This window comes from Scomber scombrus, chromosome 20 (assembly GCF_963691925.1).
Source record: "Scomber scombrus chromosome 20, fScoSco1.1, whole genome shotgun sequence".
In the NCBI taxonomy this organism is placed as follows: domain Eukaryota; kingdom Metazoa; phylum Chordata; class Actinopteri; order Scombriformes; family Scombridae; genus Scomber; species Scomber scombrus.
Window position 1 is genome coordinate 4,766,097 of NC_084989.1, and position 26,791 is coordinate 4,792,887.

The 26,791-nt window shown below is 40.7% G+C and overlaps 1 protein-coding gene across 1 annotated transcript in view; it reads right to left on the reverse strand.

Moving 5' to 3' along the window:
- Window positions 1–3,871: 3,871 nt before the first annotated feature.
- The window catches only part of sspo (SCO-spondin), a 98,992-nt gene continuing 76,072 nt past the window's right edge, over window positions 3,872–26,791 (reverse strand). Inside the window, exons 93-108 of the mRNA XM_062441139.1 lie at window positions 26,766–26,791; window positions 24,164–24,325; window positions 23,891–24,007; window positions 23,655–23,793; window positions 23,356–23,552; window positions 23,076–23,246; window positions 22,672–22,799; window positions 22,434–22,588; window positions 19,879–19,925; window positions 17,288–17,452; window positions 15,811–16,025; window positions 14,253–14,348; window positions 8,984–9,044; window positions 8,269–8,399; window positions 5,936–6,086; window positions 3,872–4,345 (exon numbers count right to left, since the gene is read on the reverse strand). The exon at window positions 26,766–26,791 is cut by the window's right edge and continues 208 nt beyond it. Coding sequence (XP_062297123.1) covers window positions 4,323–4,345; window positions 5,936–6,086; window positions 8,269–8,399; window positions 8,984–9,044; window positions 14,253–14,348; window positions 15,811–16,025; window positions 17,288–17,452; window positions 19,879–19,925; window positions 22,434–22,588; window positions 22,672–22,799; window positions 23,076–23,246; window positions 23,356–23,552; window positions 23,655–23,793; window positions 23,891–24,007; window positions 24,164–24,325; window positions 26,766–26,791 — 1,984 coding nt within the window. The 3' untranslated portion in view covers window positions 3,872–4,322. The remainder of the gene's footprint in view (window positions 4,346–5,935; window positions 6,087–8,268; window positions 8,400–8,983; window positions 9,045–14,252; window positions 14,349–15,810; window positions 16,026–17,287; window positions 17,453–19,878; window positions 19,926–22,433; window positions 22,589–22,671; window positions 22,800–23,075; window positions 23,247–23,355; window positions 23,553–23,654; window positions 23,794–23,890; window positions 24,008–24,163; window positions 24,326–26,765) is intronic.

A 26,791-nucleotide genomic window follows, 5' to 3' on the forward strand; every position in this document is an offset into this window, starting at 1 on the left:
GGGGGAGCAAAGCAGACCTCTCATCCTGCACTACAGCCCGCTGCTGTGAGGCGGACCGGGCGAGCTTTCCGACGAGCGTCGCTGGAGCCATAGTTGGTGCGCTGAGCTGCGCGTATTTTATTTTATTTTAATTTTTTTTTATTTGTTTCTCATTCCACCTCTTCTTTCTTCCTCTCAATATCTGTGTGTTTATAGGAGGAGAAAAAGAACACAAGAATAATAGAAAGAAAGCAGCAGAGCACTGATCCGCAGCTTGAATCGACCTAGATCTGTGTTTTTTGGAGGTGTTCTCTGTATCTCTCCTCCTCCTCGCTGTGCGCTCTGCCGGATGACTTCAGCTCCACCGGCGTCTAGCTGCGCCTCTTTTTTAACCCTTTGCTCATCAGGAGCGGAACTAACAGCTCAGTCGGTTCATAAAGGATGAACAACTTCCTCTTCATCCACTAAAGGAGCAGTTTAGATTACATCTGCGGCTCCTAAACTGGGGCCCCTGGATGCTTTTTTTTTTTTTTTTTACCTCGTCTGTGCACACCAAAGCTCATTATTAAAATAGATTTATTACAAATTAGCAAATCATAAGAGACAAGTGGAGGAAATTGGCAGAGAAATGACAAGCCAAACCCCAGTTATAAGCTTTTAGGAATAGAAGGGGAACATGATGCTTTGTGTTGCAGGTTTATCAGACACCTGCTGCGGTCAAACGGCTGCTGTTAACAGGTGTTCTGCTCTGAGCTATGTATCACCTGTGTGACCAGATATGGGAGGGATTCATTTCACACACACACACACACACACACTTGCTACTCCATTGTCCTGCCTCTATTATGCCCCACAAACATCTACCTGCTCTTAAAGTGAAGCGTCTCTTTTCATCTTTTATCTTGATGATGGAGTTGCACCTTGCGGCCGTGATGCTGCTTTGTTGTGCGTGACGGGGGTTGGGTTGGATGGGGATTCACCACTCAGCCTCCTCGGTGACGTCACACCGCCGGGGTTCCCCCCTTCCGTCATGCTTGTAGATGCTGCCTTCACGGGTTGTCGGATATCGCAGGTTTAAAAGGCTTAACGGAGCGCGTATGGAATGAATGAGCTGCGGTTGCGTTCATGTGCGATCTATAGGATCGATATATATGACTTAATGAAAGGGCTGACATGTATGTTATTTCTGTAGAGGATTTATTACAGATAGCTGGAGGTGATGAGAGGAGTCTGACACTGAAATATACAACTTAATTATCAGGAAATATGGATAAATTGTGCGTAAATCATACATTTTAATCAATTTATATTAAATCCTCATAGCTGGTGAAGTTCAAATTACATTTAACTGCCTGCCAGAACAACATGCCATTACATGTTCATTTAAACATTTTCACATCCAGCTTTTCATTTGGTTTTTAAACATTTTTTATAACGTTTATCATGATTATGTGTTTGTTGCAGGCCGCTGAGATATACAGCTTGTTCTTTAATGTATGTCTGAGTTTTGTGATGTGTTTAATTTGTGGGGAAAATATGTATCAGCTCTAGTGGGATGAGTTTTGGGAGCAGAAGCCATGAAATCCTTTCCAGCATTATAAAATCAAAGCCTCATGAGCTTCTTCCTACTCCAAAAGTAGTAACCTGTTCACTCCATTCATGTGTGTGGTAGAAAATCAAGCAATAAAATATGAATGTGCACAACAGGCATAGTTTGGGATTTTCTGACTGCATTTGAAGGCACCAGTACACACAAAGCTTGCCCAGCAACCTCCAGCATTCTCAGAGTCCCTTTAAACCCATTAGAGCAAGATTTGGATATCCATCTCATGGATGTAACAGGCAGTGACTGAGTAAAATGTCCTTGTTTTCAGTTGTGTCAGATTCAGGCCTGAAGCAACACTGCTGCTCGCTGTACACATTCATCAAAATGACCTGTGTTAACACCATGAATGCATTCTTTTTTATTTTTTTCCCAGCGATCACTGTTTTAATGATTGGTTAGACATGATGAATTGCAGCCTTGCAGTTGGACGAGGCCTGACGAGCTATCCATCAAGATGTGACATTTTGTTATGGATTAAAAATGCATCAGTTCCTGCTCTTATTACATCCAGCAGTATTTACTACAGCAGCTGAAAGCCGGAGGAGGCGTGCTGGTCAGCCTTCCCCTACTTCAACTCCCTTATTTAGTCAGGAAAAGAGAGAGGAGGGAGGAGGAGGAGGAGGAGGAGAGGAAGGAGGGGAGGACAGAGGAGACGTGAGGAGGGAAAAAGAAGGGGCAGACACTTTGTTGTCAGGGATGAGACAGATGTCAGCTTGTCACACTCTTTGGGTTACACAGAAAGTTGACTGTGTTTGCTAGAGGAGCATTAAGAAGTATGACTGTATTACACCTTGCACACAAGTAAATAAACATGTGAATTAAAGAAGTGAGGTCTGGCTTTGACACATCCATTTAAAGTTACATCCTTTCCTGCAATGAATCAGCATTCCTAAACTGTAATTTCAGCTCTGTCAGAAATGCCACTTCACTCACAGACTTGTTTCTGTTTTGTAATTAAGTTGTTTTTTTCTTTTTCCACAAAGCAAAGGCACATAAAGCAGTGGCTATAGCAGCAAGTCTTGCCGAGTTCGAGTGTCATAAGTGGGGCAGCGGCAGGACAAAAGAGCATTCATAGTTATTGAAAGGCACAAAGAGCAACAGACAGGAGAGGCAGCCACATGTGATCAAGCCTTTCAAAGTGTTGGAGAGGACAGGCCTTGAAAAAGGTAAGAATATATACAGGCTTATGAAGTTTGAGGACAGCTAATCTTACATTATCTGTGCTAAAATACAGGGCTTTATTTATTCTATAGGTCCCAAATGTCCCTTCAGAGCCTTAAATTTAAGGTTCGGAAGTTGCATCTGACGAAAGAAATGGAAAAGACTGGAGGCTTGTGTTAAAAGTCCAAAGAAACTAATAATTAATACTATGCAGCTGCTTCGGTACAAACATGAGCTTGTCTTAAATCCTGTGATAAATGATGATGATGATAAATAGGATAATATGTCAATTAGTTGTTTTGTAATGTAAAAGCTTCATGATACTTTCATTTATCAGTTGTGGAGATCTAAGTATCTCCTCACTGTAACACACCTGATTCTAATAATTAACTCTATCAAGCAGCTGAAGTTTGTCAAAGGGTTTGATAACGTGTTCATTATTAAAATCAGGTGTGTTAGAGTGGGGAGATATCTAAAACATGCAGGGCAGTAGCTCTCCAGGAGCAGGGTTGGAGACCACTCCTCTAGAGGGTCACAGGGGGGCAGGAGCCGATCCCAGCTGACATTGGGTGAAAGGTCTGGTACACCGTGGACAGGTCGCTGGTCCATCACAGGACTAACATACAGTAGACAAACAACCATTCACACCTACAGGCATTTTAGAATCACCAAATAACCTAAACTGCAAGTTTTTGGTCTGTAGGAAGAAACCTTATCCTAATTTAGGTATTTAATTGTACCACCCCGGTTCTTAACTTGAGAGAAGCAGATTAGAAATGTCTGGATCTTGCACACTGTATGAGATTGGAAGCAATAACATAGACTTTGAGACGCAAACTAATGGTTAATGAAGGAATCTGCAAGCATTTAATCATTATTAAATAAACAATGACGTTGCCAATCTCTTGAATGAAGAACTAGGTCATGCTTTATTATAAATGTAATGGTCTATCTTACAATGAGACACTGCCAGGCTCTGTTATTTTGTTATGTGTGGTGATCATATATTTATATATTTAAGCTTTCAGTGCTCCTTTCTGCAGTTTATATGCTGTTGAGACATACAACATTGATAATAGAGACATTAGACATTGATAATAAAATAAGAAAAATAAAAGTCAGTAGTTGTCTCCATGTGTATAAAATGTTTATTGACCACTCTATTGAAACTGAACTGTAAACTGTCACATGTAACATCAATCTAATTGGTTAAATTTAAAGGAGACCTCTGGTACATACATATACATTTCTTTAAACATACAAATAAAAACATCTTTTAACATATAGTAATAGGTCTTACATGGACTCAATCATAGGTTCTTTAATATTACATACAGTAGAAAAAAAGGCTGTACAGGATGAAGAATGAACTAAGAACAGGAAGTTTACCATCAGCAGTAGCATCCAGTCACATGACCAGTGAGGACCACAGAACAATGTGTACATCAACAGGGTCTCATCATCCTCCGTCTACCGCTTTAACTCAGCTGGGCGCTCGTACCCATCCTCCTCTCGCTCTCTCTCTCAAGTGCATACACACATTCACACACACACACACACACACACTCATGCTCGCTCAGCGTCTGGACAGATCACCTCCTGTGAACGGAGAGAAGCGGTGGAGAAAGAGTCAAAAACTTCACTTTTCATGTGTGGGATGAAAGAGATGGAGAGTCTTTAAATCATTTTTAACTCATTTCTGAAATCTGTTTGAACAGCATGACTTCATCTTTCTGTATGTGTGAGTTTCCATGTCTGAATTTGGCTTTAGTTCTAAAAACGCCTCTGGAATATAAACACACAGGGGGCAAAAAGTACGTGTGTGTACACGTGTAAAAGTGTGTGTGTGTGTGTGTGTGTGTGTGTGTGTGTGTGTGTGTATTTAACAGTAGAGCGAGAGCATCAGATGAGAAGCGAGCAAATTTCTGATGGCAGCTGATTCGTGCGAGCGTGTACGATCGAAGATTGATCGCCGGAACGACCGAATCCGTCAGACGTGATGTCCGCCAGAGTGTAGGGGAAGGGAATATGAGCTTGGGGGTGTTGGTAGGGGGGTTGTTCTGTGTCGTATGGTGGCTACATCCAATTAACTAACGCAATCAGCCATGTTGATGAATGGATTAGCCCATAATTGCTTCATAGGTGGGATCCCTGATTGAATTATTCATGGCGGGCAAAGGCAAACGTACATTTCGCTAAGATTAGAGGGTATGTACGCGCTTGTGTGTGTGTGTGTGTGTGTGTGATTCTGTGTAAACGTATGTATCTGTCAGTGACCATATGTGTGTGTGTGTGTATGTGTGTGTCAGCCTGGCACTAATGGAAAGTGACTGAGAAACTGGTTGGGGAGAGGAAGAGACAGGCGTGACTGCTGAGTGTTGCTGCTTTCTGTGGGCTGGAAGGTTCAAGCTTGCTGGTCAGCTCCAATAAAAATAAATATTGGAGTCCGTCCACAGTAATCACTGGGTAAGTTAAAACACACTTAAAGGCTCAGAATGCTTAAGAACAACGTCATATTGTCTAACTAGCATTTAGTTTGTGAAGGTAAAAGTAAAGCAAGGTCATCTCATACGTCATACTTCCATTTAATCTATCTCGTCTCTTGCTGCTATGTAATATTTGGCACGGTGACATGGATGCCTTCCAAAATTACAACCTTTTTAGCTCTAATTTCCCTGTTTTTGTTACCATACCTCCACTGCAGCTCACTGTGCAGGAAGAGAGAGAGGGGAACATGTCCTAAAAAGACTAAAACTTTGGAGGATACACACTTGATTTGACTAATTTGGACTGCTGCTGGACTTTTGTGAGTGTCAGAGGGTTTTATCACCACTTATAATGAAAGTGCTTTAGGAGAGGATCTTTAAATAGCCAGTATTAACAGCAGGAATGATTACAACAAGCAGAACCTCTTTAAGAGTCCATCTAGGTACTTGACTGTTGTTTTAAGACAGACTACAAAAGTTGAGAACCTATCTATTAATACTGAGTGTTGCCGGTTAACTCAAGCGTATCAGGATATGAAGTAAAGTGAGCATCAATCTATGAACACACCTTTTCATTCATGTGCTTCTGCCGGTATCCTCAAGCGTGTAAAACATGTGTTACCTACAAGCTGCTTTCCATATAGTTAAATGTTTGGGTTTCACATCTACATCTGACATGCACATGCAAATCATTACTCTCCACCTTGGCAACTGGTGCACTCGCAGCTGTGGATGACGGGCAGGACGACGGGCTCGCTCTCCCCGCTCGCGCACAGCAGGCTGAGGAAGCGGACCGGGCTGTCCGGGTCCAGGCGGTAACTGCAGCACTCGCACAGTGACTGGAGGTACGGCTCCTGTGTGGAAGAGAGAGGAGAGGGTCACATCAAAGAAGAGGAGGAGGAGGAGGTTTTGAGAGAGTAGAAGTTAAGAGAGGGTGGAGAAGTGGGGGAAGACAGTCAAAAAGGAGGATAAATATGGAGCAGAAAGAGGCAGAAGACAGGAGGAGAAACCAGTAAAGTACAGTTAACTGAAAAGATGTAAAATAGGAGGAAAAAGGAGGAAGTCTGAAATACATCAACATCTAAAAATTTGAAAATACATCAGAGACAGTGTATGGAGTATCTAGTTATATGTAACAGCATTGTGAAATTTAATAACAAAATGAATGTAACTGAATACATATATTGCTGTTTTTAATTCTTTGAAATCAATATTTCTTTAAATATTTTATAAATAAATCATGACGTGGGTTTATTTGGAGCACACATGGGTTTAAATGGTGTCACAGTACCAATTAAGTCCATGCCAGACTTTTGACTTTTTTCATCAAATATCTTTATTTTATATTCCAAAATCAACATGAACTAATGAATACATTTTACAATGAGAGATAAATGTTGCTTTATAAGAAATGATCTATCTTATAAATCATGTCAGTTTACATGAAAAACAGCTGAAATTAGAAAATCAAATGTAATTAGTTACTTTGATGAAGTAATTGAAATAGTAACATTACCTATTACATTTTAAATAGAGTAACTAGTAATCTGTAACTTATTACATTTCCACAGTAACCTTCCCAACCCTGTAAATATGTTCCATACAAGCACTGTGAAAGAACTATCATCAAACTGTGCAGCAGTCACCCACAAGTCATTATTAATGTAAAAATATTGATTAGTGCAACTTTGCTGACAAAATGCTGACATATAAAAAACCCATTTCAGACTAAATTTTCTCTTTTGTGTGTCAGCCTCTGTGTTTTGCATGATAGAGGACAGCTTTGAAACACTGTTCATGCGTCCAATTAGTGCAGCCGAAGAACCGAGAGAGAGACAGAATGAATAAGAGGAGGAGATGAGAGGAGCAGGTAGGGAGTCCGGATCAAAAAAGTCAAAAAATAGTGGTTATTAGTGCTTCACACACTTTGAATAGTCTAGAGTGGATGTGTGCATATGTGTGTGTGACAGAGAGAGAAAGAGAAGATTTGCTTCTTCTCCTTCTTCTTCTTCTTCCACTCCTGTTCCTGCTGATCAATGAAAAAAGAGAGGAACTTTCCCCGTGCTGCATAGTCACCAGTTACCATCCCTTGTTGCCACAGTAACAGGAGGTAATGACACATTTGGCTTAGCTGATGTTTATTTTTTAACTAATCTCCCGGCGTGACTGACTCTATTTTTACAGCGGACCTACACGGATGCCAAGAAAGAACAAAGTCGCCATGGTGACAACGTGATGAGCTCGCAGTCCCGCGAAAAAAGGATGAAAAGCGACGCCACGTGAAAAACATACAGGCTCCGCACGTGAGCCAAAAATGGTGACGCAATTACTAAATGACGCACTTTTGTTTACCTGCTCTAATCGCTCTTACGTCAGCTGATCAAATGGTCAATTTGTTACATTCAGAGACGGTCAGCTGCTCACTATGACTGTCTGAACGGGCCTGTGTGTTTAACTATGAAGAAGTGAGATTGCAGCAGGTGTGAGCAGCTGTACGGGGCCATGTGTTTGACTTCACTCTGTCTTACTTAAAACACACACACACACACACACACACACACACACACCAGGCCAGGTCTGAGCAGAAACAGATGGGCGATTTGGCTGCGCTGATGGTTTAAGCAATAATCCTGATTATTCTCCCACGTATGGTGAACACTGTTATTAATAATGCTTAGTTCATTTTCCTTTTTGGCATTCTGCATCCACATGTTGATAATTGAAGTTTGGCAACTGGTCTTAACTAAATTAATATTGGAGAAATGTCTAACTATAAGGGGGGGGGGGGGGTGGGTGGACTGTGCACTGTATGATTAAACACCATTAACTGTGCAGCAATTAGAACAAAGCAGAGGGTTCTTTTCTATTTTAGTCCAACATGTCCAACAATATTGATCTTCATTGTGCTTCCAGTTGTTATTGAGATGTGGAGGTCGATACCCGTCAACGTCGCATGAAGATGTTTAGAGGGATGTCTTCTGCTCGGGGGGGGACAGCTGAGCACGTGTGAGTGTGTGTGTGTGTGTGTGTGCGTACCTCGAGGATGACATCAGCCCCGGAGAGACAGCGTCCCCTGCAGAAGCTGACCTCCACGTTGTCGAGCCGACAGTCTCCTTTCGTGATGTTCCTGACCTGCACGTAGCGACGACACTCTGGCACGGGCTCGTCTGAGGAGAACATATAGAAGACGAGGAGGGAATAAAGAGGGAAAATAAGGTAGGGGGGAAGGAAAGAGAAAAAGAGCAGTAAAGAAAGAAGAGAATGTGAGCCAAAAAAAGGGAGAAAGTCAGGGTTTGACTGTGTATTTGTTTGAAAAAGTAGGGAGGAGGGAAATAAAGCCTAAAGGAGGCAGAGCACTCCTAGAGAGTGCAGTGACATTGCCGTGCCCTCCTTCCATCATGGGACATTTCTTCCACTGGGAGACAGATTTAAACCCCAATGTAGGTTAAGTAATGTAATCTCTCACTAATTGGGTACTGCGACACTCAATTTTTACCCTGCTGTAAAATGAACCAGAGAACACTCAAATTAAAAGAAGGAAACATTAATAATCTGTGTGTTTGTTGCTGGTTGACTGACATTTTTTTGTGTCCATATGGTTTAGTTTAATTTAAAGGGTTAAAATGTGAAAATAAACGTATGAATAACTTGCATACATTTTTTTTTAAACAAACCTGATGCTGCTTTTTAAACTATTTTAAAGATATTTTTGAATTGCTCATCTTACCAATCCAGTATGTGTTTTACTTACCTGGAAAGTGTTTCCTACAGACTGGACAGCAGCTGTCTGGTTCCTCCACCTTCACCTCCCCCTAAGATACAGAACATTTTGTAGATCCGTCTCAAAAAGAAAAGTAACCTCCTGCACACTTCTTTTATTTCAACAACAGGAGCTTACTGTATAAACCAAACCACAGGAGCAAGCAATCAATTATTCAAAAGAGGAAAATAGGAAAGAGACACAGGGGGAATAGCTGGAGGAGAGGAGAGGCTGACATGAATATATGTACAGTATAATCCAGGTGGAGCTGTGGAAAGAGAGAGAGAGACAGATATCAGGCCGGGCTAGACAGCAGGACAGAGAGAGACCAGCCCAAACAGATGGGGGGCCAGAAATAAGAAGCGGGGACCAAAAATAGCGAGACGGTGACGTAAAGACACAGAGGACACACAGAGAGAGAGAAAGAGAGAGAGAAAGAGAAAGATAGAGGGAGAGAGAGAGTGAAGCCGCTGAGCAGGAGAGATTCAGAACAGTCAGGAGAAATTCTGGGTGTCATGCAGTGTCCCTGAAGGAATATGTGCTTCTGGCATGTAGAGACACACACACAGACACGCACGAACACACACACACACACACTTAACTGTTCTCCTCCCACTCTTTGCCGCCGGCCTCCCTTCAGGGATGAAGGGAGGCCACTCACTTAAAGGGTGGGAGGTCATGAGGCGGACCATTTTAAGTCCTTTAAGTGAAGAGCTTGAGTGTGAGCACGTGTGTGTGTATATATATATATGTGTGTGTGTGTACAGTATATATATATATATATATATATATATATATATATATATATATATATATATATATATATATATATATATATATGTGTGTGTATATATATATATATATATATATATATATATATATATATATATATATATATATATATATATGTGTGTGTATATATATATATATATATGTGTGTGTATATATATATATATATATATGTGTGTGATGTGTCAGGGGGGTAGAGACGGTGTGAAATGTAGTTTCCTGCTGATTTCAGAGTAAAGGGCAGCTGGCATTTAAAGTAAAGGGTAGTCAAATGTGTGTGGTCTACAGAGTGTGAGATACAAATCAAAACTCTATGAATGTGTCTGGAAGGGGAATGAATAAATAAATAAGAGGAGTGGGTGATTGTGAGGAAAACATCCTGATAGCTTTTATCACCACACATGATGATAACACAACCTTTAATATGTTAGATTGAAATTTTCCCAATTAAAAAAAAAGAAAAAAGCGATGCGATTGCTTTAACCTATGAGCTGAGTCATAAATAACGGAGCGTGCTGACAGTAACCAATTGTCAGGCTGTCAGCGGAGGGAACACTGTGCATTAAATTGACCTTTTCATACTGGCCTGGGATAAGGAATGCTTTCACTGAGGCAACTGAGTGTAGCTGGGTGGGGTAGGGGAGGGGGAGGGGGAGGGGGAGGGGTGACCAAACCTGCGTGCACCACAGGTGGAACATTTGGTAGAGTGTCTAAGCTTTGTGAGGCTGTCACAGTGCATCCAACCTCTCCTTTAACTGTTCTGAATGTCAGCAGATTTTATTTTTACCTCAGCCTTTTGTACAGCAGCGGTGTTAATGATGAGACAGCTGACTTTTCTATTGTGACTTTTCTCCACTTCATCACTGAAATTAAGTCTGTTCATTACTGGCTGGTGTTTTATTTAAAGGGATAGTTCACCCATATGAGTCAGTTGTTATTTGTATAGCGCTAAATCATGATAAAAGTGATCTCAAGGCTCTTTACACATGGAGTCATTTCATTTAAAGAGAGCAAACATTCCCACCCAAGAACAGCAGTTGTGAAAAAAAGAGGAGAAGAAGGAAGAAAGCTCAAGAAGAACCAGACTGTAGTTGCCTTGACCTGTTGGGTTGAGAGAGAAAGAAGGAGAGAAGAGGAAGAGATAGTAGAGAGAAGAAGAAGAAGAAGAAAGAAGAGAGAGAGAAGAGGGAGGGAGGAGAGGTAAAGAAGAGTGAGAGAGAGAGAGAGAGAGAGAGAGAGAGAGAGGAAGCAGAGAGAGAGGAGGGAGAACAGGGAAAGAGGAGAGAAAAGGGGAGAGGGAGAGAGGAGAGAAAGAGGGAGAGAAAGAGGAGTGAAAAGAGAGAGAGGAGAGAGGAGAAAGGAGAGAGAGAAGAGGGAGAGAAGAGAGAAAGAAAGGATGGAGTGTGTGAGGGAGAGAGACTTGAGAGAGAAGAGGGAGAGAGGACAGAGACAGAGGAGATAGAACATTGAGAGAGTGAATGAGAGAAGGAAGAGAAGACAGACAGAAGAGGAGGGAGAGAGGATACAGAGAGGAGAGAGAGGAGGAAGAGAGGATGAGAGAAGAGAAAGAGAAAAGGGAGAGAGCGAGAGAGAGAAGATAGAGGATGTGAAAGAGAAGAGAGAGGGGAGAGAGAAGAAGGAGAGAGGATACAAAGAGGAGAGAGGAGAGAAGAGAAAGAGAAAAGAGGAGAGAGAGAGGCAGAGTAACACAAACAATGATAATAATAGTTGTATGACTAATGATGATAATAACAGCAGCCTGATTAAACACATGGAAAAATGTGACTTATCTCTGGTTGAATCGAGCCATGCACATCATTCTGGTTTATTTACACTAACTTTGAAATAAGAGAGTGAAAAATAGAAATAAAATTCCCTCCCGACTTTTCCTCTGGTGTCATAACCAGCTCACAAATCTGTACAGAATAAACAGAGATTTCCATCAGCCTCAGCTGTTGTTTGTATTCAGCTGTCAAATGTGTGTGTGATAACATGTTGATATTAACAGTACAGCTTCACAGACCCAGAGCATCATTTTAAAGGCCTCCTCCACTCAAAACTGTGTTGACTTTGACTGTGTCACATGATGTTTGACACTAGAAGGTCATCGTCAACTTAAATGTCATTTTAAGATGTTTACCTGCAAGCATGATTTGTGAGTCCATACATATAAAAGTGTGATATATGGGAAGTTGAAGCCTCTCGCTCACACATTTTAAATAAAAACTTAACATATTCATACATATTAGATTTTCTAATGAGTAAAGAAGAGGAAATGTCAGTGTGAAGAATTTCTGACTAGTTAATTGAACTTTTTTCTTGTGGTAAAAACACATCAGGCCCTCATTCTTATTCAAAGCACAGTATTTCTATGTGTTTTAAAGCAGGTCTGGAGGGGATCTTAAAAAGCTTTTATTACTTTAGAAACAGTCCATTGACAGCCTGTCGATCATCTAGAGCACTCTTTCTCTATATTTTAAGAATTTTCACTAATGAAATTCCTTTTAGCTTGATTTGTTGTAGGATGGTGAGTGAAATCTAAGAGACAGGTGTGTTTAAACCTGGAAAAATATGATAGTCTGTGAACTGACCCTTTATAAATATAGTGTAGTGTTACTAAGCTAAGAAAGAAAGAGAGAAGGGGACGTTTGGGAGAAAATAATTCAAATTTGTTGTCAAAGACAAAACAAGGGCAGCCTCAGTGGGATGCCACAAACAATATCTATTTTAACATTGGCTCTAATGGGAAGTGTCTTTATGTGTCTTTTCTGCTCTATTTCTGTCTGAAGCAGAAATCTGCATCTATGTGGTAGCAAAAGTTCCACTTGTCTCAAACACTACAAATATTCATATTTCATGTGCAGCTTATTTTTTTCTTCCTCTGCCTCTAGTTGCACAGGGCGCATGCATTATTCACTACTGAGCTCACCCCCATCCTGACTGATGACCAGCTAACCTCTCATGTGTGCGTATGACTGAGCATTGTCTCCCAGACCAAAGCAAAGTTGTTGCAGAAGTTTTATTGATAAATATTTTTTAAAAACCACAGAGGTTACTTTACTTGATAAACCGTTTTCCTCAGAGTTGACTCAGGCTCTCGCTTTTGCCAAATAGTGCGTATGATGCAGTGGAATGAAACTCAGTTATGCTTAATCAGAAATAGAGGAGTCTGTGCAGTGGCAGGAGGGAGTGGGGGGCACGCTGAAGGGAGAAAAAGTGTTGGCTTGTGGGCGGGTCGGACGGTCAGGTATTGATCTGCTTCAGCCGGCAACTTGCACGGCACGTCCCACACGTTCATGAGTGAGCCGGGTGTTTTCTCCTTCGCTCAAGAGTAATTGAGATGTTTGTGACCACCAGAGACACTGTGTGAACTGGAACACCCCGGGGCAGCAGCAGCAGCAGCAGCAGCAGCGGTGGTGGTTGAATAGACTGATATATTTGTCTGGGATACGGACCGTGCATCAGTATGTCAACTTTCATATCTGTTTGTGTTTGGATGCTGGAGGTGCACACACACACACACACACACACACACACACACACACACACACACACACACACACACACACACACACACACACACACACACACACACACACACACACACACACACACACACACACACACCTGTAGAGGAGCTAACTGGGATTTTGACATCAGCTTTTAAACTAACACCTTTTCAACAAACTTATAGATTACTGGTAAAGTCTGGAGTGGTACTGTATTTTGTGCAGGTGTTCATATACTGTCAGCATAGCACCTATATGATTCTGTGTGTTGTACGTACACAGATGTCAGGCTAATTTAGTGGTTCCCATCCTAGTGTTTAGGATGCTCAGAAGCACCCACTAGATAAATCCATGGCTGGATCTACCATGGTAATCTGAGCAAGTGCCCAGGGGCCCTAGAAGCACGGGGAAAAATGGGGAAAAAATGAGGGGAATTTTTTTTTTCTCTACAGAAATACGACACAAGCCTTAGCCTAGTCTCTTGATGTTGATAATTATGGTCACTGTTAGAAATCTTGTACGCCCAAAACTAAATCTGGATTTTCAAGGTTTCCACCCAACAGCAGCATTATCTAATTAGAATAAAATAAAAGTTGTTTGGGGGACATGAGCCTCAGTTGCCAGGGGCCCCTGGAGGTACTAATGCAGTCTTGGATAAATCTAAGTCTCCTTGGATAATTACCAGGGTAGAAAATGAAAAAAACTTAACTTTCTACATCTTCGGGCCTTTAAGAATGATGTAATTGAGATATTGTGATAAGGGAACATCATGCTTTAAATATGAGAGAAATGTATCTGGATAAGATAGAGACCGAGATAGTCGTTATGATTGTTGAAATATTAAGTATTTTTCTTTTTTACACTCTCCTCATAGGTGCTCATCAATACACACCACATTCTGCTGACAATGTAAACCTGCACAATGAGTACTGAGTATGATTGTGTGTGTGTGTGTGTCTTACCTCTTCACACTGCAGTGGGGGGCATCTCAGCTGGCAAACTTTTTTCCCGTTCACACAGCGACACGACAGGCAGCCTTCCTCCCACTCTGATCCTGCCTGGCTCACACACACACACACACACACACACACACACACAATCACACATGAATATTGTATATATATATGTTTTTAATGTGGGTACAACAACAACACCCCCCACATTTCTGTCTCCAGTGCAGGTTTGGCAGCTGCTAATAGCTCAGGATGTATTTAATCAGTGACTCCACTAAAGCTGTGGCTGCAATGTTGCACATAATGTATCTTATAGAGCCACATTATGATGCTGTAATTATAACAACACATACATAGACTGCCAGCACCATGATATTTATGTGTGTGTTAGCAATGGGAATCATTAGGGCTCAACTTTTACCCACACAATAGCACCCACTGAGGAGAGGTCTGTGACTCACACTGAGCACATTTGGCATAACGGTCATGTGGTGATGTTTTTAGAAAAAAAACATAGAGGGTCTTTATATGGAGGAAGAAAGGATACAGAAAGACATAGAAAGAGAAAGAAATAGAAATAAAGAAAGAATAGAGAAAGAAATAGAAAAAAAGAAAGAAAAAGAAATATAGAATAGAGAAATAAATAAAAAGAAAGACAGAAAAAAGAAAGAGACATAAAGAAAGAATAGAGAAAGAAATAGAAAGAAAGAAAGAATAGAGAGAAAGAAAGAAAGAAAGACATACAACAGACGGACAACAAAAGAAATAAAAAAGAAAAAGAAAGAGACAAAGATAGACAGAATAAAAGAAATAAAAAATAAAGACAGAATAGAGAAACAGAAAGAGAATAGCCTAAGAAATAAAAAGAGAGTAAGAAAGACAGAGGACAGAGGGAACGAAAGAAAAAAGAAAAGTAAGACAGACAGATAGACAGAAAGAAAGAAGACAAAAAAGAAAGAAAAAAGAAAAGAAAGACAGAATAGAGAAAGAAAGAAAGAAAGAAAGAAAGAAAGAAAGAAAGAAAGAAAGAAGGTAGAGAGAGGAAAAGTGTAGCAGCATGAGGAATAAGAGAAAGAGGAGAAAGAGATGAGTAAAATAAACATAAAGACTGGTGTGAGGATAGAGAGAATAAAGAGGAGTGGAGCTGACCTCTTGTCAGCGTATGATTAATTCTTATAATCCTATAAAACACCCTCCTTCATAAATTATTACACACAGGCTTGCCCAGTTGCGGTCCGAGCTCCGGCATTCTACGCCGTTCCCTCCATTATTGATGAGGCTGAGGGCTGGAGAGGCATTGTGGTGTAATGTGGCCCCTGGGGCATGTCACTCATCTTCTAATAGGCCCTTCTCTATGAGTAAATAACACAATGGGAGTGAATGAGAGGGAACGTAAACAACACGCTAATGGTAAGGTTAAGACAGAAGCCACAATGACAGAGGCACAATGAATACAAGCTGTCATGTTCACTGGGTAGCAGATGTCAAGTTTGCTTTGGGAGGAAGCCAGATTGTGTGTGTGAGAATGTGTGTCTGTGTGTGTGTGTGTGTGTGTGTGTGTGTGTACCTCCCGCAGGATGTTCTGGTCATGGCAGGGGCAGAGGGCAGGGATAACACAAACGCCCTCCGTGTTCCGGTAAAGCCCCTCTCGGCACACGCAGCCCTCGGCCGAGCGGCTGCAGTTGACGGGAGAGGAGGAGTAGATGTCGAGGCAGCTCCTCTCGCACAGCGGCGGCGCCTCCTCCGACGCGCTCCTCCTCCACTGCTCCCCCGCGGGACACGCTGCGGGGAGAGGAAGAGGGACGAGGAGTGAGACGGGAGCAAGTAGGTGTCGGGGAAAAAGAGGAGGAAATAGAAAGAAGAAGGGAAGACGAGAGCGGAAGATAGGATGGAGAGGGGAAATTGGAAAAATGGGAAAGGATTGAATGATGAATGGGTTGAGGAAAGAGAGTAAGGGGACTCAAAAGTGTATGCAGACAGAAAATTAATTTGAAGGCATTAATCATAATGACACTTTAGTTCCAATGGCTTCTGATTTATTCAGTGGATTGAAGACATACAAATCTAAGTGATAACACTTATTTCCATTATCCAAAAATTGGTTCCAAACCAAAAACACAGGAGCTCAAGTGGAATGAAAATAAGTTCCAATCGTCTAACTTTTTACAGTTTGTGGAGGTTTAAATTGTCTTAAATCAGTTGTATCCAGCGCTGTTCCTGCATGTTTTAATTATCTCTCCACTTCTACTACTAACACACCTGATTCTAATAATTAACTCATTATCAAGGCTGTTGACAAGCTTCAGCTGTTTGATACCCAGTTCATAATTAGAATCAGGTGTGTAATGTCAATAACGTCAATCTCTTGTGTGGATTATATTGGTGAATTACTCTTCTTGCTTTTTTGGCTTGCAAAGCTTTTATTGCACTTACAGGAACGTAACTAGTTTAGCTGTCATCAACTCTCCATCTTCCCACCTCCGTCTGTCTCTCTGCTGCTACGCACACAGTGGACTGAGCCCCAACCCCGCTGAGACAGAGCAGAGAAGACGAGAGAAGCGGCGACACAGCAACTGTAAATGACAGCAAGCCGCAGCGGACGCTGTCTTTATTGATGTTATTTACCTCATTTATGTGCACTCATTTAATTTCAGCTCAGTGTGAGACTCTCTGCTGTGTTTTGCTGTCATTTATGGTCACGCTGCTTTTCTCTGCTCTCTACAGTTCACTGTGGACTGAGCCCTCCGTGTGCATGTGTGTGTGTGTGTGTGTGTGTTCTGCACACACAGAGATGGTGACCCAGGTGAAGAACTCGAGGTGACAAGTACACTTGCTGTGTTACTGTAAGTGCATTAAAAGCTTCCAGAGTAAAAGAAACAAGAAGAGTAATTTAATTTAATCTGTGCAAAGGATGAACAAGCAATGGTGGGGGGCATGGGCTAAGTGTTTATTTGATGAAGTAAAATGTGCTATATCGGCATAAGTTTTGATAGTGGGATATGAAATGATGTGAGATTTTGCTCATATTCCTCAGCCCTACTCACCACAGTCAGGGGCCACACAAGCAGTGCTACGGTGGTCAGGGCCCTCACATGGGGCCCCTCCATACTGGCTGGGCCGCAGGATGCTTCTGGTGGAGCTCTGTTGTCCTGTACCACAGCTGGCCGAGCACGGGCTCCAGCGGGACCAGCTGGACCACTCGCAGTCCACTAAAGGAGGAGAGGAGGGGACGGGAGAAGAATATAAATCAACACTTTTCAGGTCGGCGCTGCATTTACTTTCATGTGCCCCGAGCAGCGAGGCAGCATATACGTAGAGAGATATGTCATCTGAGCTCGACAGTTCATCTCCCCATCGAACATAAAATTACAATTACTCAAGGTCCAATACCCACATCCTTTGATATTCAAGCTATGAATGTGCAAACACCTACTAAATTATCAGAGCAAACTCCCTAAAAATCACTCACCAAACATAGCAAGTAACAGGAAGGAGGAATAGAAAACAAGTTTGATAAATAGACAGAGTCATATGAAGAGATACTGATTAATAAGTGTCTCTCATACACTCGTTTTATGACTATTGGCCAGGATAGTATTTGGGAAACACATATTATGGGAGTAGGAGCCTCCTCCAGCATTCCAATAACACTTAAATATAACATAAATCACTCTAAACACTTCAACTCCCTGCAGCTGTTTTGGTGAATTTCACAGCATTGCACATCTACTTCCTGTTCAATTTGCAGGCAGACTTTACCTGTTGCGCACACACCTGTTTCTATTCTGTTAGTGTGATAGTGTGGTAGCTTTTAATTGAACACACGTGCCAGGGAGAAAGAGGAGCACATGTGAGGAGATGGTTGGTGTTTGCAGGTTTGCCAGCTGCAAAAATTAAGTGCATGCTGTGCAGTTTTTTAATAGAATGTCGCTATATGATAAAAGGAGACTAATTACTACACAGCTGCTGTGCTGCTAACTGGAACAGCCAAGGGACTACTTTCTGTGTTCAGTTGTGTTTGGTTGGACAACAAGAGTTTGAGATCACTATTATTAAAAGAATTTTTTTTTTTAACCCTTTCATGTATGAATTATTAAATCACAGAGTAATATGTTTTCAATTGTTTGTTTTTATTCCTAAAGAAATGAAAAAATACGCCAATAATTTTAAGAAAAACTGTATTAAAAACTTGACAGATGTATGTATAACATCCTCTTTATTTGAAATATATATATATATATTTATATTTCTACCAGTTTTTTTTCTCTGAGAATAAAAGGATTTAACAGATAGTGTTGAGCTAATTGGTGCATCTCCTCTATACGCCACTTTGTATTTATGATGCAATATTTCAAAATGACAAAAATAACCAAAAATGATACAATGATAATGACTTTCAAATATCTTTCTATTGTAGTGGACCCATGTATGAAAGGGTTAATTTAATTCAAAGAAATTCTTTGATATATTGTTTGTTGTTTTTATAAGTTTGAAGCCTGTTACAAACCTCAAACTGTGTTCAATCACTGTTAATACTAACACTTTTTTTATCCTATTTTTTCTAATTGCTTTTAATGTGCAGCTCCATTGAAAGCTGTAGGAGGATCAAACTGCTTCACAGTGTTGGGGAGTGACTACTTACATGTAACAGTGTTACATCATTTAATTACTAAATAAATGTAAGTGTAATCCGTTACAGTTACTGAGAACAAATGTGACAATACAGTTGTGAAAATGTTGATGATTACAAGGGTTACATCTGAAGTCACACCTTTAACATTTTACTCAGGAGGGTTTTTTCCTCATTTTAAATATTTAACAAGTTACTGAATACATATATTGCTGTTTTTAATTCTTCGAAAACATATATATATCTTTATTTCAGTATCCATGAAAAACAGCTGAACTTAGATTTTGGTGCTTAATGGGAACACTTACCCTAACAGCTGAAAATATTTATTAAGAAATTAGAAAAGTAATCAAATGTAATAAGTCACATTATGTTGGTTAGGTAATTGAAATAGTTACATTACTTATTACATTTTAAATAGAGTAACTAGTAATCTGTAACTTATTACATTTCCACGGTAACCTTCCCAACCCTGCTGCTCAACCATATCAACACTGTTCTTGCCTGTCTGTTTCCAGAATATGAAAGTACTGAGTAAACTATTGTGACTAATATTTATAATGTAGAGAAATATGAGAATAAGACTCAGGTTTAACAATCTTAAACACTGCTGTCTGTGAATATGGAGTCTACAAGAGAGAGTTGTGAGGAAGAAGGGATAAAAAGACAGTGTAGCTCATATGATGACAGATAAAAACAAAGGTCAAATCAGAGCTTTTCACACATTCAACTCCCTCTTGAGCATATGGGTGGTTGCACTTAGCGACGCTCTTTCTTCCTCCGCTTGCATCACATGTTTAGGAAACACAAGCCCGGTAATGGCTTTTAAAGGCTGTGATACATGTGACTGTCTCTCAGCTATTTGAGCCAACTGTTGTGGCAGCTTCCTGACAGTTCACCCAAACATTATCCCTGCCGCTGCTATCATCGTTAAAGAGAGAGAGGGGCCTTATAAAGTGTAAGAGACGCTTTGTGTAAGAACAGCTGCGGCAGAGCATCACTCACCGTCACATGGCTCTGAGGTACAGTTAAACGCTCCTGCTTGGCACACGCTGGAGAGGAGGGGGAGGGGGAGAAAAAGCAGGTGAGAGAGAAAAGTTATGTCGATGTGACTGACGACAAAGCAATCATCAGATCGTATTAAATAAATATCAAGGCAGTGTGAGGAAGATAAAATGACTTACGGCATGTCTGCTGCATGCCAGACGATCCGTTACTAAAGATATCACAGTACCAAAGTGCAGACAATGAAACTCAACTCTCAGCAGCACTCTTCATTTCAGTGTTAAATTGTTTTTGTTATATCTTTGTACATTCATCACAAATAAATCACACCATTGTTTACCTGCCAGTGGTAGCACCTGTACTAAGATCACACTCCTCAATTACCCTGTCACATTGTGTTTAGTCAAAGGTTTTCACTTTAACTTTCAGATCTACAGCTCCAAAATAACCTGACCTGATGATTCCGGCCTTTTCCTCACCACAAGAATGAAAACATCACTCTTCTGTTTAAACACTTTAAGGTTCTCCTGTTGTGGTCATGCAAATGAAGACCTCTCTTTTGTCCTCTCAAAGTAGCAAAGCAGAATATAGTGTGACATCACAGCTCAGAACATGAGGGGGCTAGGGTGGATTGGTGCACAGTGTCTGACCTGAAGGATTCAGTCGGCATCTTGTCTTCTACTAACAAGTTGATTCCTGTTAATAATGATAATATATGTTTCTTACCTTGATCTTTTTTTAACCCTTACATACTGTTCAGGGTCTAATTTGACCCATTTTTAAATTTGAGAGAAGGATAAAAAACCTTAAAAAATGTCGTTTTAGCCAGAAATTTGATGACTTTGGTGACACAGAATATACAAACAATGGAAATATTTCAACTTTCTAAAAATGTCTTTGTGCATCTGATAAGCATTTTGGTTCAGTGTTCGGCTCACATCTGTTCAAAAAATTGAAAAACTACTATTCAAAAATACAGTGGATTCACCATTCAGTCATCATCATTTATTCAAAGCGTTATGTTCACCAGTGTTATATAATGTTGGATCATTATATAATGGATTATACATTTTTTCTCCATTAACAAAAAGTGTAAAATCTTTCTCTGCTCTGTGAAAACTTCATTAAGGATTAATCACCAATGTATTAATGAGTGATAAGGTATTCATGTATAGTTATGAGGGGATACTTTGAAATGCCTGAACATGAACAGCATGTAAAGGTTAAGCCATTGAATAAGGTGCAGACAAAAGATCTGTCTAATCTAGTAACTACAGGGGGAAAATCTGCTCTGTAAGCCTGCTGTATGTATTACAGTGAACGCCATAGAAATCAATCATATGTTAAATTATTGTATTACACATTAATCAAAAGACTGAGGGGACTACTGGATTGAAAACACAACGAAGCCACAAATACAAATGTCCCACAATGTTCTTTAGAGAAGATGAATGAATAAATACATTATTAATATACTTAAAATAAATTAAGAGCACAAATTATAAACGTCTAAGGAAATGAAAAACAAAAATGCTAATGTTTTGTAGCATGAAGAAGTGTAATCATCATAGCGAATAAGTCCCTCTGTGGAAGTCAGGTTTAAGTTCACTGACCACACACAGCCATAACTTCATATTCACCGTTTGTGTTATAAAAAAGACTTGAGTATAAAATGAACAAATTTAGTGCAGCTTCCTCTGCTTTATTGTACTGTTCCCTACCAAAACCTTCCTTTAACATGCTGCCACTATTTGCCCCTTCTCTTTAAAAAAAAAAAAAAAGGAGAAAAAAAAAGCACAAACTGCATGAACCTTAGCAAATCCAGCAGTACGCATGGTCAGCCATGCTTATCATATCTCCCTGTTCACTGTGCTCTCCCCTCTTCAATGCATATGCATAAAGGATAAGAGACATACTCCGGCACTCAGCAACTGTGCCCCAATTCAGAGGCTGGATTCTCTCAAGTCAAACAGTTATTCAAAGGCTCCTCTAAATGCAGAGGAGAAGTGTGGCCTTCTTACAACTGAATCTGGAGGACAAGAGCAGTGTCCTTCTATGTCCTACAATCCACTGTGTGACGGTCAGTTCACCTATAAAAAAGCTGCTGGAGGGTGTAAATATTGGAAGCCTCTTAGCTGGTGCATGGATATATTTGGAGTTAAATAGTGAAGTATCATATCTTATACTGCACACTCAGATATAATGAAACTTGTTGCTTCTGTATTCACACTAGCCCTGTCACGATCATTACTTTTATTGGACGATATATTGTCATTTTATACCACTGATATAATGATAATATAATAGCATAATAATGCAAAGGGTCACAAATATTGGCTGTGAGTTGATAACAGCTGCTTGGGTGCAGCATTAGTTACAGCATCTGTGAACTATGGCTGTCCCATCTGGGAAAGGACATGCTGAAAGATACTTCACCAGGCCGGATCTAAGTCCTCTAGGTAAAGGACTGTCCTGCTGTTCACATCACATGTCTGCTGACCCAAACAAATGGTCAAATCAGTGATTAAATGAATGAAACTAAATGTGTGTAGTACCATGCGTTACAGAGGTGCTCAATGGTGGTTCCAGGTGGCAGCAGAGCTTCTCTGAGCTCTTCAGTACTGACATTCCGGCTTTGGTAAGCAGGTGGAAGAGAGAGTGGAGAACAGGGACAGTCTGCGTGGGACACACAGGAGCCTTCGTACAACACCTGTGGGCATAGTGAGACTAGTAAGAATCAGACTGCTTTCCAACCACACACACACACACATATATATATCCACACATCCTGACCTGTCCAGTGGGGCAGGTGCACCCAGGAGTGCAGGGTCCTGCTAAACACTGAGTGTGTGGCCACAGGTCCTCACAGGAGTACGGACAGGAACCTGAACAGTCATTGAACACCTGGCCAGTGGGACACTCTGCAACACACATGCACAAATGATCATATAAACTGGCATCATGTCTCATATATATTTCACTACAGAGACACACATACTTGACGTGTAAGTTATTTTATTCATGCATACTTAATTTCATGTGGCTAAACTATAAATACACCAAATGAAAATACACTGCTCATTAAGGCTGGCAGGAGTTGCTTAGAAACCAGATTCTTCAACTAGAATTCAGGAATCATTTGGCTCAGTAGAAGAAGAATACAGAAATGTGCAGAATGATGTGAGTGTTTGTGTTACCAGGCAGGCAGCTGTTGGTGTTACAGACAGTGTGCTGCTCAAGTGGTCCAGCACAGGCCGTCCCTCCAGGCTCCGGCTCCTGAAGGACCGTCTTGTTCCGTACCGACAACCCGCCGCCGCATGTGGTGCTGCACTCACTCCAGGGTGACCACTCGCTCAGCAGACATCCCGCTGAGAGGGACGGAGCAAATGACCAACAACTTTCAGTAAGTTAAATCCCTAAGGTCTGAAAGTCTAAGACATTTTGGAACTTTTTTTTTTAATAGCTGACATATCAGACCTGGACATGCTGGCAGATCACAGCTCTCTGTCTGTGTGGTGTCAGCACAGGAAGGACCGTCCTTCGTGTCCTGGCAGAGGCGTGTCCTCGTCATCTGGCCACGCCCACAAGAAGCTGAGCAGGTGCTCCATTGGCTCCAGGGCTCATACACTGGGCAGGGAAGCTTGGTGCACACCAGAGTGCCGTTCTCACACACACTGCAGATGGAAGAGAGTGTGTGTGTGTGGAGAAGTGAGATATCTCTTTCATCTGAAAAATGATGATATCCAAACATTTTATTCATACACGGCCAATCTCACCAGGTGTTGCAGTCCATGGTAAGCTTGTCTGTAGGGTTGAACTCCAGTGTCCCGTTGCCTGATGGGATACCACAGCGGCACTCTGTCACTGGCACACAGTGACTGTCCTGCAGCAGCTGTCCCTCTGGACACCGGCAGCCTGAGGAAGAAAGAAAGAAAAAGTAAAAGTCAGAGAAACAGATATTAAGTATTTTATTAAGGAGAAGCTGCTGTTCATTTAAGAAGTAAAAAATGACCTGAGTGACAGGCTCCTTGGAGACACTGCACATGCTCCCATAAGTCAGTGCAGCTGCGAGGACACTGATTGGCACAGGACTCTTGGTAGATCCTCCCCCTGTCCTCACAGTGTTCACCTAGGAAACAAGGATTCACTTCTTTCTTACTTTTTATTACAGAAAAGTTCAACCTTGATTATCTAATGTTTGGATATTTATAGATAGATTGGAATTAGATGCAACAGGTGTCTTTGTGTTTATGTTAGGATACGAGAATTTAAAAGCACTCCATACCTGGGCAGAGTCCTGTGTTGCAGCTCTGGCTCTGTGTCTGTTGGCTCTTACAGCGGGGCCCCGGATCAGAGGCCAGGGGCCGCCTGTAGCGCTGCCTGACTCCACCGCTGCACGGCTCTGCACAGACCGTCCAGCCGCTCCACGCACTCCACTGACACAGATCTGGAAACAGCAGAATGTTCATTATCGTTACCAACCTCAACTCTCATCCTAATTATAATAACTGTAATTATCATGATGACTGCTGCAATAATCATCATTAACAATAACATAAGCATATCGCACTGTTTACGGACCCATTTAAAAGCATACTTGAGCCATTGAGATGTCAGATTTGACATTTAGAGGCTGTCCTGTTTATTCAGATGAAATAATATCACTGTTTCTGAGAGGTTTTTTAGATATTGAATCACCGTGATGAAGCACAAGACCTCAAATATTTGACATGCAAATCAAAGCTAAAAGGTCCATTGGGCATGGTAGCAATTCAGAACCAGTTCCATTCAAAGGGGGAAGGGTCCAGAGAAGAATAAAGGCACGACAGAGCTTAGCTCAGGATGAATCATTCTTTCCACACACAACGACACCAAATCCAATCAACTTCATGTGTCCCCACAGACACATGGACATTAAACTCTTCCTTTCTTTAAATCCCTTTTTCACATTTTCACTCCTTTGGGGAGTAATGAGAATAGGGCAGCAGGGGATCCACAATACCTTTTCTTTACTAAGGATACTGATTGCAAGCTCTTAAACTATCTACTGAGAGTGATTATTCATTTAAGTTGGCAGGGGTGAACTGACATACAGTAAATATTCTCAAAATAAAGGTTGAAAAAAATCCTCCAAATGGAGCTGCTCCTCCTGTATGTAATCAGTTATCCTCAGTTGCTGCTACACAGAGTGGAGAACAGGGTGGCACAGTCCTAAAAATGGCTTGAATCTTATTTTTAGAATAGAGACTACTTTCTCTCAAATGGTGATGACACATCGGAGAAGATAAAAATGACATGTGGTGTTCCCCGAGGATACGTTCTGTGTCCTCCTCTATTCAACATCTGTATGATCCCCTCGGCTAAGGTGATAAAAAAACAACTAGAAAATATCTTAACATAACGATGGAGATAACACAAAGCGAGTCAATAAAGTGTATACATCAAAGTAAGCAAGTGCACTGAATAAATCCATGAATGAATGTGCCACTATTTAATTTAGTAAACAGTACATTTAAAATAGTTGTTCATGGTGCCTTAGCTCAAACTCCACATGTTAACATAATCTCTTAACAAGCCAGAAATCTTGGTGTAGTTATTGACTCTGACATAAAGAAAACATGTCCATGTTTGGCTGGGCAATATATTGATATGATATCATATGAGATTAGATATCATCTTAGATGTTGGATATTGTAATATAACTATAAGGCATACGTGTTGTGTTTTGCTGGCTTCAAAGGCTCCATTACAGTAAAGCGATGTCATTATTTGAAGTTAACACACTGTTCTTGCCATTCTAATTTTTATCTTTACCCATTTAGTCATTATAACCACATTACTGATTATTATTTATCAAAAATATCATTGTATAAATGAGTTATTTGGTAAAAAATATCACAATATTTGATTTTGACCATATCACCCAGCTATATGGACATGTTTTTATGCTTATTAAGCTAAACTACTGCAATAGTGTCTTTATAGGAATCTTAAAGAGTTGACCAGGCAGCAGCAGGTAGTACAGAACCTGAAAAAAGCATACATCAGTGTAGTTCTCAGCTGTCTGCACAGGCTTTCTGTGTGTTTTTAATGAATATTTTAAAGCCAACATGTATTTCTGATGTGCTGCTATGCTGTGAATCAGCCAACCCTCTTAGTTGGTCTGAGACAGGTTTGCTTTTCCAGAAGATCAAAAGTAAACATGGAAAAAGCAGCATAGGTTTCAGTTCCTGCACCATGTACCTGCAACAAACTTTAATGAAACTAGAAATACGTTTAAATTCTCATTTTATATAAATTGAAACCACTCTCATATTCATTAAATTAGATGTGATTTATTTAAACCTCTCACTGCACTGTACCTGTTTGTTCTGTTGTATGCCATTATAGCTGCATTCTCCATTTTATTCTGCTTGAACTCTATTTATATGCTTCTTTTTATATTGCCCTTTGTTTCTTTTATATCTCAACGTCTTTTTATATGTAAATGGATATGAATTGCGATTTGTTAAAAAGGTGCTACACATATCAACTTGCATTCTGCTCATGTTCTGACAGGAAACTGAGTCCCACTCGTCTCTAGAGAAAGGGCAGAGGAGTCATCTCATCACTGCAGTCACTCCCTGACCCAATCTGTAATTCATTTCTCTCTACAGTGCCATGCTTGTCAAACTCTGACTAGTTCACTGCTTTGTCTGCATACGATCTTCTGATGGGAGCAAAATGTCAAACTGCTGCAACTTACTGAAGGGAGTAAAACTGTCCCGTTCATTACTTTCCTTCACTGTGGAGCTAAAGGAGGAACTGGAGCTTGACAGGGGCAGACTGAGGAACTGACTGAATTTCTGGATTTTTTAAATAACCCTGTTTTAGGAGAATACCATTACCTCTGCAGATGTTAGGATCTGGACAC